This window comes from Neoarius graeffei, chromosome 3, assembly GCF_027579695.1.
Source record: "Neoarius graeffei isolate fNeoGra1 chromosome 3, fNeoGra1.pri, whole genome shotgun sequence".
NCBI classification, from domain to species: Eukaryota; Metazoa; Chordata; class Actinopteri; order Siluriformes; family Ariidae; genus Neoarius; species Neoarius graeffei.
Window position 1 is genome coordinate 40,785,943 of NC_083571.1, and position 13,046 is coordinate 40,798,988.

At 41.4% G+C, this 13,046-nt stretch overlaps 1 protein-coding gene across 8 annotated transcripts in view; it reads left to right on the plus strand.

Annotated features, from left to right (window-relative positions):
* Positions 1-13,046, plus strand: part of tasp1 (taspase, threonine aspartase, 1) — a 179,698-nt gene that overhangs the window by 143,052 nt on the left and 23,600 nt on the right. For 7 of the 8 annotated variants that reach the window (XM_060916843.1, XM_060916841.1, XM_060916842.1 and 4 more), the window contains exon 14: positions 8,948-9,044. In XM_060916843.1, coding sequence (XP_060772826.1) covers positions 8,948-9,031 — 84 coding nt within the window. In that variant the 3' untranslated portion in view covers positions 9,032-9,044. Of the gene's footprint in view, positions 1-8,947; positions 9,074-13,046 lie in introns of those variants that run through there. The other variant, XM_060916844.1, reaches the window with a different exon arrangement.

Below are 13,046 nucleotides of genomic sequence, written 5' to 3' on the forward strand. Positions count from 1 at the left end.
GTGGAAAAAGGTCAGTTAAGACAGCAGTACGAGTAATGGCGACTATTTCTGCAGGCTCACTATATCGAGGTTTTCCCAATTGTCCAAATCGTTTAAAAAATTGCACCAGCACCTTATCTCCCACTTGGAAGGGGTGTGTGTTTGCCGATGGTGGAAGTGATATTGTACTATTGACCTTAGTACAAATTTCATGCAATTTATCGATAAGGGCTGCAGAATACTCATCCATATGTGTCTTCAACTCAGAGGTACCCAGAGCCGGAGTCCCTTTTCTCCAGGGGACAGGGAACGGTCGCCCAAAAATGATCTCGTAGGGGGAATAGCCGCCGAGACTAGGCTTCGATGTCATGCGAATTTCAGCCAGTGTGGCTGGCAATAGGTCTACCCAATTTCTGGAACCTGTGGTCTGCATAGCCTTAGTTAGTTTGTCTTTCAATGGTCGATTAGTACACTCTACGATACCAGAAGATTGAGGATGGTATGGAATGTGAAAGCGCCAGTTCAGTGAAAGATACTTACACAGATCTTGTGTGACCTTTGAGGCGAAAGGGGTACCTTTGTCTGAGTCTATGGCATCTGGAACCCCATAACGAGGTATTATTTCTTTTGCCAACGTACGAGTCACTACCTTTGCATTCTCTCTAGAACACAGAAAGGCTTCTACCCATTTAGAAAATTTGTCCACAATCACCAGGAGATATTTAAACGGCCCACAGGGAGGCATGTGTGTGAAGTCGATTTGCCATTCTAAGAATGGAGATGTCGGTATGGGTAAACACTCGTGTTTCGCGACTGCTTTGGAGTGATTGTTCTGTGCGCAGATGAGGCATCTCTCGAGAATTGAATCCACCAAACTGTTTAGATTAGCTATACAGAAAAGTTTGTTCATGTCCCCCTTTACCCCCCTTCGTGCACGGTGTGTTACGCCATGAAATTCACGCACAAGGAAGGGAAGGCAATGTGATGGAAGGCAAAGACGGCCATCTTGGCTGTACCACAGGCCATCAGAGGCGACATAAGCATCTTGTAGCTGCCAAAAGGCAGAATCATTTGGAGAAGCTGAAGCCTGTAAAGAGATAATGTCTAAATCTGGGATCAGACTACTAGCAAGACAAGATGTATTACATGATGAAGAGTCTATACCAGGAGACATGACACCAGAAGCAGCAGCAAATTTTGCCATACGATCAGCAAGAGAGTTACCCATGCGTTCAGGGGTGTTTCCCGAGGCATGCGCTTTAGTCTTGACTATAGCGAGTGACCTAGGGAGATGACAAGAATCAATAAAGTTTTGTACTAGAGTTGAGTGTGAAATGGGCTTCCCATCTGCGGCGTGGAAGCCCCGTGACTGCCAAATCTTCCCAAAATCATGAGCCACCCCAAAGGCATAACGAGAGTCTGTGTAGATTGTGACGTCCTTGCCCTGAAACAAAATACAGGCACGCATTAGTGCATACAATTCGGCTGCCTGAGCGGAAGAGAACGGGAGAGCATAGGCCTCGTGTACAATGTCAGGCAGGGAACACACAGAATAGCCACAGAGGAAAACATTATCTGAAGGTTTAGAACAAGAGCCATCAACAAAGATTACTTCCCCCGTCTCCAGAGGGCTGGAGGAAAGATCAGGCCTGATACTGGTAGTATGCAAGATTTCAGATAGACAATCATGATCAGTGTCCTCTAAGGTGTCGTCCTGAGAGTTAAGAAGGCGTGCGAGAGCGTGACCTACAGTATTAGAGGATGCGGCTCGAATTTCGAGATTATCAGTAGAAAAGAGAATGGTTTCATATCCAGAGCGTCGCTGCGCAGTCATATGTTGAGTCTGTAAATTTTGCAATACCTGTTTAACTTGATGTGACGAGTGCAAGATCAGTGGGTGAGACAAAACCAATTTCTCTGCATCTGAAACCATCATAGCACAGGCGGCGACAGCCCTTAGACACGCAGGCAAGCCTTGAGCAACAGTGTCTGTTTTAGATAAGAACGCACACGGACGAATCCCCCCTCCATGCTCCTGAGCCAAAACACCAGACGCTGTACCTTGTTGTTCACAGGCGTAGAGATGAAAGGGCTTGGAGTAGTCAGGTAAACCCAGAGCTGGGGCGGAGCAGAGAGCGCTTTTGAGGGAGTGATAAGCGTTAATCATAGTGTCGGTCCAGGTCAAAGGATGTCGCTGTGGGTCTTGATGAGAGATTGCAGCACGGAGAATCTTGTCATATGAGGAGCAGTCAGGGATCCATTGTCTGCAGTAATTGATAAGACCCAGAAAAGACATGAGGGCATGCTTAGTGGCAGGGCGTTTCGTGTCTAGAATCGCCTGCACCCGATCAGCTGACAGCTTACGACAACCTTGTGAAAGTTCAAAGCCCAGATACTTAACAGTGTCCTTGCAGAACTGGAGCTTGGTTCTGGAAACCTTGAAACCCTTTTTCGCCAGATGTTGGAGCAGGCGCAATGATGCGGCTTGGCAGATTTCTGGGGACTCAGCGGATATCAGAAGATCATCGGCGTAGGTCAGGATCACAGAGCCCTGGGGGAGGGAGAGGTCACAAAGTGCGTTACGAATTACAGCTGAAAACACAGCTGGAGAATCAATAAAACCTTGTGGTAGGCATGTCCAAGTATACTGCTTCCGTCTGTGCGTGAACGCAAACAAAGGCTGTGTGTTTTCTCCAACCGGAACGCTGAAAAAAGCAGAGCAGAGATCAATGACGGAGAAACAGCAATGATCAGCAGGAACTTGTGATATTACAGAGGAAACGTCAGGTACAATGGGTGCCACAGGTACAATCAGTTCATTAATCTTACGCAAGTCCTGCGTAAAACGCCAGGTACCGTCCGGCTTGGGCACGGGGTTGACAGGTGTATTGTACGGGCTGGTACACTCTCTCACCACGCCTTGTTCAAGAAGAGACTGTAAGATGACATCAATCCCTTTGACTTTATCCTCAGAGAGAGGATACTGGTTAACATAAACAGGGAGCAGATGTTTCAGCTTAGCTTCATAAGGAACACAATGAACTAGGCCTACCTCATCCTTCTGTTCAGCCCAAAGAGAGGAGGGAATTTCAGCCAGAACCGTAGAAGGGTCAGCAGAGGGAATAACAGGGTTTACAGAAGTCATGCAAACAGCAGAGATATTTGGTACAGTCACATGTGAAGAAAGATAAGATAAAGCAGGAGGCAGCGAGTCAGGAGTGCAAATAGTCATCTTGGATCCCTGAAACGAAATGGATAAATGTAACAGGCTCATTAGATCCCGTCCCATTAAGTTAAAAGGACACTGTGACATCAACACAAAAGAGTGATGTTTACGAAGTGCTGGGTCAGCGGGACAGGTTACCAGTAATGGAGGAGTACAAGGGGAAGAAAAAGGGACCCCATCAATTCCCACAGAGCGAACGGTTTTGTTAGACATCGGACCCTCGTATGACTTTCCCACTGAGGACATTGTAGCACCAGTGTCAATTAAGAAAGGGAGCACCTTTCCATCCACAACCAATTCTACAACAGGCAAATCACTAGCTAGATAAGAGTCGAAAGAACAATGTAACATCATGGGGTCACAGCTCTGTAGGCAGCTCTATGCTCGATATGGGCCTACGCTTGCCGTAGGCAAAGCAAGAGGAGGAGGGGGAGGAGAGGGAAGAGACACACCACGCTGAAGATTAGAAGAAGAAGCAGAAGCAGCTCTTTGCCGTGCCCTATCCTCATCTATCCGTTTCTTTCTACACTCGCGCTTCCAATGCCCTTCTTTACCACAATAGTAGCACAATCTATCACCAGGGAATCCCTTATTCCCCGCCCTGCCTTGTGGATCACCCCAATTCTGTTGTGAGTAACCACTAGCAACGGAAAGACAGGCCACCTGCTTAGTATCCAAAAGATCATCTCCCTCCAAAATTCTAATCTTCTCTCCTAGAGCTCTCACTATTATATTACTCCGGTCACTCAAATGATGTTTCAACACCTTCTGTACATCAGGACGACAATTATTCAGAAATGTCGAGATAAAGAGAGGATTGCTTTGCTGCTGGTTCAGTGGCATATTTCCCAAACAAGTCCACGTCTCGATAAAGCGTGTCAAAAACTTGGAAGTGAGTTCAGCCTTCTCCTGTTTACAATTAGTAACCTGTGAAAGATCACGGCTAGCCTGTCTTCGTGAGAGCAGATAACGCGTCAGTTGTTCCTTTAATTCTGCCATAGCTCTATCAATATCTTTCCAGTAAAACTTCATTACATGCTTAGTCGTGGTTTGACCATTTTCCTCCTCCTTCACCTCCGTCACGGCATACTCGTCATTCTCCGGCTTCAAGCAAGGCACCGCGGCTAGTAATGCATGTTCATCATATTTATCACTGAGAACAGCATGCATGATAAAACGATAATCTGCACCAACCATTTGTTTATGCCTGCTCATTCTTATGAGCATGTCTACGAAATTGATTGGGTTGTTTACCGAAGGCAATAACTTGATCATATCTTTCAATTCTGATGCCGAAGGCGGATTGATCTTAAACCCTCTTCCCCTTCGCGCCCACACACAAGCTGTGTTAATTTCATCGTCAGAATCCGTATTAGAGCCGTTCGTCTCGTTTCTTCTGCTCATTACAGTTTTTCTTCTAGCGCCTGTGTTATGAGATGCGCTAGGAACGTTATCAGCGGGACATGAAGCGTTCGCCGGTGTATCTACAGGAATGTTTCTTGCTTCCTCGGTCAGCGGAGGAGCAGAGGCTAGGGATCTAAATAAAGCAGGTTTCACCTCTGCATTGCGCTTGGGATGTGGTATTGAATTCTTTTGTTCTTTCGTCTCTTTAATTTTATGAAAATGATCCCAAATTGGCTTCATTCTAATCCACTCTAAATAACCCTTGGTCATGTAATCATAATCCCATTCTGGGTTGCCAAATCCTTCATATATCTGTTTGTGTGCCGAAACGAGATACTCTGGTCTAAAAGTCCCTGCACGAGGATAAATTAACCGAGACTGAAATTGTTTCATGGACCAATCGGCTAAAAGGTCCAGCCAAGGAGCAGTATAGAATCCCAAATCACATCGATTCATCCAATCCCGTGGAGTGTCTTCAGAATCGGGTCTGAGTACCTCTTTACTACCACAACTACCCCCCATGGCTGCACGAAGGAATCAAAGATTAAAAGCGCGCTCTTCTCGTGACAGTTCTCCCCCTTGAAGTGTCTTCACGAGGCTTACCGTCCCGTAAACAAATTACGAGGTTTACCAGCCCAATCCCGTGGCTCTACTAGCCCCGTCTCGTCCCGTAGACAAGAGTCTAAAAGGTCTAATCTAATCTCTAAAAAAAGTCTACGAGGTTCCTTACGTCCCGTGCCTCACACGAGGATTACCTGAATTATGGGTCTCTCTTTTTTTTTTGAAATTACTACCAACCAGGCGGTCAACCAATCAATAACCACAAATTATAAATTAAATTTACTCACCTGGTTGGCAGTATCCCACTTCTGACACCAAATTGTTGGGTTCACCCAGAAAGAGACCCCTGGATTCCTTCGTGAATGCCTTCCCTTCGGGCCCGAAGTGGACGAGTCGCTCAGAAACGGACAGGAGAACACGTGTGGGTTGTTCACATGCCAGTTTATTCGCTCGCTTCGTCAGAATGAAAACATTTGTGGGAATGTCTTATAGTGTTGCTGTGTTTATGTTTTGTCTTCGTGTGTGTGTGTGTAATGGGTGTGTGTCTATGTAGAAGTGTGTAATGATCTTGAATCAATCACAATATAATAACATATTTTTGCTGACAGTAAGGTACAGATAGATATCAGAGTTTTGCCTTATAATTAATATTATGTCTGATTCTTGGAATAGTGTGGAATGTTAAACATAGATACTGTAGAAGGTCAAAGGCACACAAAGTTTGCACAGAAAAGATCATCTGAATAATTCTTAATAATTAACATGAATAATTCTTAATACATGAATGTGTGGTCAGTCAGTAAATTACATCTTGATTATCTTGATTCCATCAACGTAAGTAAAATAACAAATAACAGTATGCTCTTAATAATGCTAAAATAAGGAACGTTATAAGAGAATAAACATAAAGACATTAAGAACAACTTAAGAACTTAAGAACAATGAGAATATGTCTGAAAGAGAGAGAACAATTAAACCACTAACAGGATTAAACTTATAACTAAATTAGGTTAATGCTCTTAAACTAAAAATCCTTAGAATCATAAGATCTTAATTATAATTATGAAACTAATCTAGAACTATGAAACTAACATTAATCACGGAATGCATTCATTAATTACGGGATCTATAAAACTAACATTAATCATTACCATAGTATATTTCAATATATTTCAGTATATTTCATAGCCTTTATGAAGCCATGACCTAAGATTCAACTGAATGAATAAGCATAATCATGAACTTTAATTCTACTATTTCTGAGTGTGGTATGAGTCGATCTGACACTAAAACAGACCTTCAGACACTTCTCTGTTCAAAATACACATTCATAAACAAAATGTTCCCAAACAATGTCCAGCCGGACCTAAGGTCATTTCAAACTAAATTTTAACACAGAATAAGCTAAGAATTACTATTTCACTAAACTTACATATACCTACATATATCCTGATTTAACCTTCTGATTCTGATTCATATTCTGATCATAATCTACATATAATAAATTTTGACCCAACACCCCTATTCTGCAATGCCAGCTGTCCCTTTTGCATAGATATTGATTCTGGCTCTGTTACCATCAGTCATTCCAGCTCAGAGGTGGAACAAAATGCCCCCACCCCCCTTCTGGATTTGGACCTTTGACACAGAACAGTGAGGCAGGAAAAAGGCACAACGTTTCCATCTTAAACAGGCTGTGTAAAAGGGGCTAGAGTATCATAGAAGAGAGCCCAACAAATTACTGGTACCATTAATATGAACATGAAATTTTGCATAAACTTGTAATAGTAAGTCTTGTCAACATATCGAGCTTGGTTATAATCTTAAAGACATTTTTAAAGACATTCTTAAAGATAGTTATAGGTCTATGCAAATCACCTCGTGAATGCATTAAAAATGAATGTGTGCCTGCCCAGTCCAATGGTTTGGTTGCCTGAAAATGTGATTAACTAGTCTAACAAAGTATCTATATGTAGTTAGCTAGTTAAGATCACCATATACAGTTTAGATTTAATTAAATTCAACGTCCAGTAACAAAGAACAAAATGTAAATCCTCAGATACACCATATGGTATGTGGACACCTGTCTAACACCTCCATTTGTGGGCCTTCCGCAATCTGTTGCCACAAAGCTGGAAGTGCACAATTACTTCATGTCTTTTTATGCTGCAGCATTAAGAATACTGGACTGATCACACACATGCCCTGTACAAGAAAGGCCAGAGCGGACTCCACCTGCTGAGGAGGCTGAGGGCCTTTGGAGTTCAGGGTCCACTTCTAAACTTTTTTTTTTATGATTCTGTGGTGGCATTAGCCATATTCTGTGGAGTTGTCTGTTGGGGAAGCAGTATCACAACAGCAGAGAGGAAAAAAATTAAGCTGATTAGTAAGGCAGGATCTGTCCTGGGCTGTGCACTAGACTCAGTGGATGTAGTGGGGGAGAGGAGGATGTTGGCCAAGTTGTCATCCTTGATGGCGAACACCACCCATACACTGCAGGAGACAGTAGCAGCACTGGGAAGCTCCTTCCATGACCGGCTCCTCCATCTGCGGTGTGTTAAGGAGAGATATAGCAGCTCCTTCCTCCCTACTGCTGTGAGACTGTACAACCGGCACCTCACCAAGCACAGCACCAGACACTCCTCACAATAATGAACAATACTGTCCAGATCACTTCTACATCCATAGAGACCCCTCTGAATGTATACTGTGTTCGCTGACTATCAGCATCAGTACTTTACAACAAACTGCTAGCTACACACTGTTAAAATGGCTCCTGTGCAATACATCTACTTAGTTGTGTAATACTGGTAATACTACCTGTGCAATACTTAAATGTGCAATACCACCTGTGTAATACACTTATGTTAACTGTATATCTGCAAACCTATTAATTTATGCAAATTTGTTAATTTTTATCTTTAAATTTGTAGTTTATTTCTTTTTATTTTTACCCTTTTTGTATACTTGGTACTTTTTGCACTACTCCTTCACTGACTTACCTTTTTTATCTTTCTATATTTTGCTGCTTTTTTTTGCTGATGTAACAATGTAAATTTCCCCTTGTGGGATAATAAAAGGCTATTTTATCTTATACCCAGTTACTGGAACTAAGGGGCCTAGCCCCAACCCTGTTTCAGCATGACAATGCCCCGTGTGCACATAGCAAGGTGCATAAAGACACGATTGGCCAAAGTTGGTGGAGAAAAACCTGAGTGACTTGCACAGCCCCCTGACCTCAACACCACTGAATACATTTGGGATTAATTGGAAGACGAACTGCGTACTGTATGATGCTTTCTTGTCCAACATGAGAACTTGACATTTATACATGTACTATATTTGCCAGAAGTATGTGGATACCTGACCGTGGTCTCCCTGTGTGCTTGTTGAACATCTCATTCCAAAACCATAGGCATTCATATGGAATCACCCTCACTCCTTATCCCCACAACAGCCTTTACTTTTTTGGGAGGGCTTTCCACTAATGTCGGGCTCCAGTGTGATGCCATATGTCTAGACAGTGTTTAAAATTCTCCTTGAATGAAAGAAGTGTCCAAGGTGGTGTGATCAATCTCTGTATGTAGACTTACTACTGCAGTATACTCAAATAGTACTTGTATGTCAAAAGCAAACTTGGATGCTTCTGTTTTCTATGCTGAGCACAAAAAAAACTCTTCAATTTTTTTGTTTTAAATTTGAATTGAATATTAGTGGAAGTGTAAACTAACGTCAGTGAATATCTCTCTCTCTCTCTCTCTCTCTCTCTCTCTCCAGGCTCATATATCCAGACTGCCTCCTGGGGCTGTGGCAGGACAGTCACTGGCAATTGAAGGTGGAGTGTGTCGACTAGGGGTGTGAGTGATTGAACAGAGTAAATAAATTTTTTTTTTTACTTAGCAATATGCCTCTGCTGAAGTCATTTTTGAGAAATCTTTGGAATGTGGTATCAATTATTTAACATATAAAATGTTTTTAATGCATGATAACCACATCTTTTTCATTTTGGTCACATTTTTAAACATGAAAGGAATAATTTTATCAATCACCGTAGCTTTAGTCTTGCTCTTTAGTCTCTTTTTAACAATCCGTAGTGTAAAAACAGGCAAATGTACAGTACCAGTCAAAAGTTTAGGCACACCACCTAATTCAATGGTTTTTCTTTATTTTTATTAATTAAGACACTTCATGTCTAAAAATGATGATGGGCTGTCATGTCCCTTTACTTAGATCGAGTCTTGATAGACTGCAACAGTTGTCAAATATGGTTATGTACTGTATTTTTATTATTAACTGTTTGATGCTCATGTTATTTCATAGTTTTGATGTCTTCAGTATTGTTGTACAATGTAGAAAATGGTCAAAATACAGAAAAACCTATGAATGAGTAGTCCAGACTTTTGGCTCGTACTGTATATACATCAAAGCTATGAAATAACCCAAAAGTATATACATATATATACACACACACACTGTATACTGTATATTGTGTGTGTCTGCTGTGTGTGTGTGTGTGTGTGTGTGTGTGTGTGTGTATATATATATATATATATATATATATATATACACACACACACAGCAGACATTGTCGCAAAACAGCTTTACAGGAAAATAAATACTTGAAGCATATGAGCTAATTTTATCCAAAATTAATTTATTTATACCTGATCAGCAAGCCTGTGGTGATGGTGGAAAAGGAAACTCTCCCTCAGATGACATGAAGAAACCTTAAGAGGTCAGCATCAATGGTGTCTCAGGATCGACCTGTAACTTGAGGGAGAGAGGGGGTGTATGTAGAGAGAGAGAGAGAGAGAGAAAACAGGTTGTTAGGTAGGCCCCAATGTCAGCTAATGGTTAAGAGCAATATACATTTTGCGAAGATAGGGGTGATATGGTCATATATTCTGGTTCTAGTATAGACTCTTGCTGCTGCATTCTGGACTAACTGGAGCTTGCTTATGCATCTACTAGAACATCGAAGACAGTAAGGCATTACAGTAATCCAACCTAGAGATGATAAAAGCATGAACTAGTTTTTTTTTTTTGTATTGTGTATTGATGATATATTGCTTATCTGAGCAATATTTCTCAGATGAAAGAAGTCTATCCTCTTTATGTCTATATGAGCTTCAAATGAAAGACTGGAGTCAATAATCACACCAAGGTCTTTTACTGCTGTGCTCCTGATGAATCAGAAAGGCCATCCAGAGTTATGATGTAATCAGAAAGCTTACTTCTAGCTGCATGTGGTCCGAGTCCAAGTGCTTCTGTCTTGTCAAAATTAAATAGAAAGAAGTTAATAAATATCCAGTGTCTAATGTCCTTTACACATTCCTCAATTTTATTAAGCTGGTGTTTCTTATCTGCCTTTGCTGAAACATACAACTATGTGTCAACAGCATAACAGTGGAAGCCAATACCATGCTTAAGAATAATATTAATTAGAGATAACATATATAAAGAATAAAGCAGTGGGCCAAAGACACAACCTTGAGGAATGCCATATTTTCATATGCATAGAAAAATCACCATGTACATCAACAAATTGATAACGATCGGTTAAATAAACCTTGAGCCTACTGAAGGTCGTTCCCTTGACTCCCATAACATTCTAGTTGGTTCTTGTCTATCAAGGTGAATAGTATGATTAGTGCTGTCAAAGGCTGCCCAAAGGTCAAGCAGTAGAAGCAGGGCAGACAGAGCCCTGGTCAGAGGCTAGTAGTAGGTCAAGCCAGTTTATTTGTCATGGATGGTGCTCAGATCTTTCGTTCTGGGTTCTGGGACCCAAATGGGGGTCCCTGGCATTTTTTGTGGGTCCCAAATATTTTTATATACAACAGTCAAAGAAATGTGTGTGTGTGTGTGTGATTTATTTATTTATATATATATATATATATATATATATATATATATATATATATATATATATATGATAGATAGAGAGATATATAGATATCCACACCCCCACACACAGCATTGGGGGGCTTTATTTATTTTTTACATTGAAAAAACAGTGAGTAGGTACATTCCAACATCTATGTAAGTCACACTAGGCCACAAATCTACATCACGCCAATCATTTCAAGGAATTTTGTATGGATTATAACCAATAATAAACTCTAATTTCCACATATATCTATCCTTTGCTTCTTTCTGACTGAGATTATCCAAGTAATCCAGTAGTAAAGCTTGTTTATCTGTAGGTTTTTTTTTTTTTTTAACTACAGATGTCTGACATCTTCAGTATCACTTGTCTTTTGTATGTAAACAAAGTTCACTTGTCCCCCAGGACAAGGATAGCAACGGTTGCTCACGTAAGTGTGATGTCAGTGCAGTGGGGTCTGTAGAGGACTTTCACTGACATCACAGGTTTTTGTTTTTCACACAGTATCCGCCATCTTGCCGGGCAAACAAAGAAACAGCCGCGACAGTTCATAATGAAAACCGAGACGACTGCAGTCAGTACAATCTCTGAAGCAATTAAAAATTTATTTTCAGTGTTGTAGTCGAGTCGCTAAACCTTCAGTCCGAGTCCAGTCTCGAGTCCCCAATGTTCAAATCCAAGTCAAGTCCAAGTCATTAGAAAAATTGAGTCGAGTCCACTATTGATCAGAGTCGAGTCCGAGAAGACGACTTCAACCGCACCATTTAACGGTGGCTGTTTTAGCGCTATTAACGTTAGTTAGTTCCTGAACCTGACGTATGAACAGATGAATGTGCATTCTCTTTGTCAAGGAGTGCAAAGTATTCTATCAGAGATGGTTGGGAGACGGATGTAAGTGTAGAAGCTGTGTTTTATTAATACAAGTGAAGATAGGTAAACAATCCAGAATGGCAGGCAAAATCGTAAAACAATGAAACAGGCAAAAGGTCGAGCGAGGCACACACAGGCTATCATAGACTAGGCAGAATCAAAGACGAGAAACAGGAATTCAGGGATCAGGAAACCAAACAAGGAAATAAGGCTAGGTAATGTCAGCAACGCAACTCAATACTTCGCAAAGTAAGTGCCTTTTCACAGTTTTTATATAGGCGTGTTGATTGCCCCTTAATCCTGTGCAGGAGCAAGTCGTTTACAGTGCACGCGAGAGTGTCTGCTTGATGCATGCTGTCCGGAGTGTGCCTGAGAGTCTATCTGATGCTCATGCCGAGACACACAGGTGTGAAACTCTTGCATGAAATTAGTACAAAAATTAAGGTAGATATAAATATTTTATGCCAAAGTGTTATGGCATGTTCTAATAAATGAAGAAAAAAAATCCAAGTCCTCGTTTCCAATTTACGGGTCTGAATGCAGTTAATGCACAAATCCGAATCATCAATGTGTAAGTCCAAGTCAAGTCATGAGTCGTTAAAATTAAGGCACGAGTCGGATTCGAGTCCGAGTCCTGGACTCGAGTACTACAAGCCTGCTTATTTTATACCAACAGGCCGTGTTACATCCAAAAGCTGAAACGTAGACATCATAGATCCATATAATTTAGCCACAAATGTATTTATTTCTTCTGCCCAATGCACACTCACTTCTCTCCCCCTCTGTCTGTGCGTACGTGCCCGCGCATTCACAGATTCAGATGGATTAAATGCAGAGGAGGAATTTCACTGTGTTTGAGTATAGAAAAATAAAGTGACAGTCACCGTCTTCTTAATTTACCCACAAATGTACTGATTCCACTTGAAAAGTGTACAGCAAACCAGATACTGAATTTGGGACATTACAACATCCTGAGCAATTTAGTATTTGGGACTTCTGAATACACCGGAGATGCTAAGGCCAGACAGAAATACAGATGCCTACCTATATTCCAAGGCAGGTTTTGTGCCAGAATGTTGTGGGAAATTCCAGTTAAAGGAAAAATACCTTCTTATGACAAAG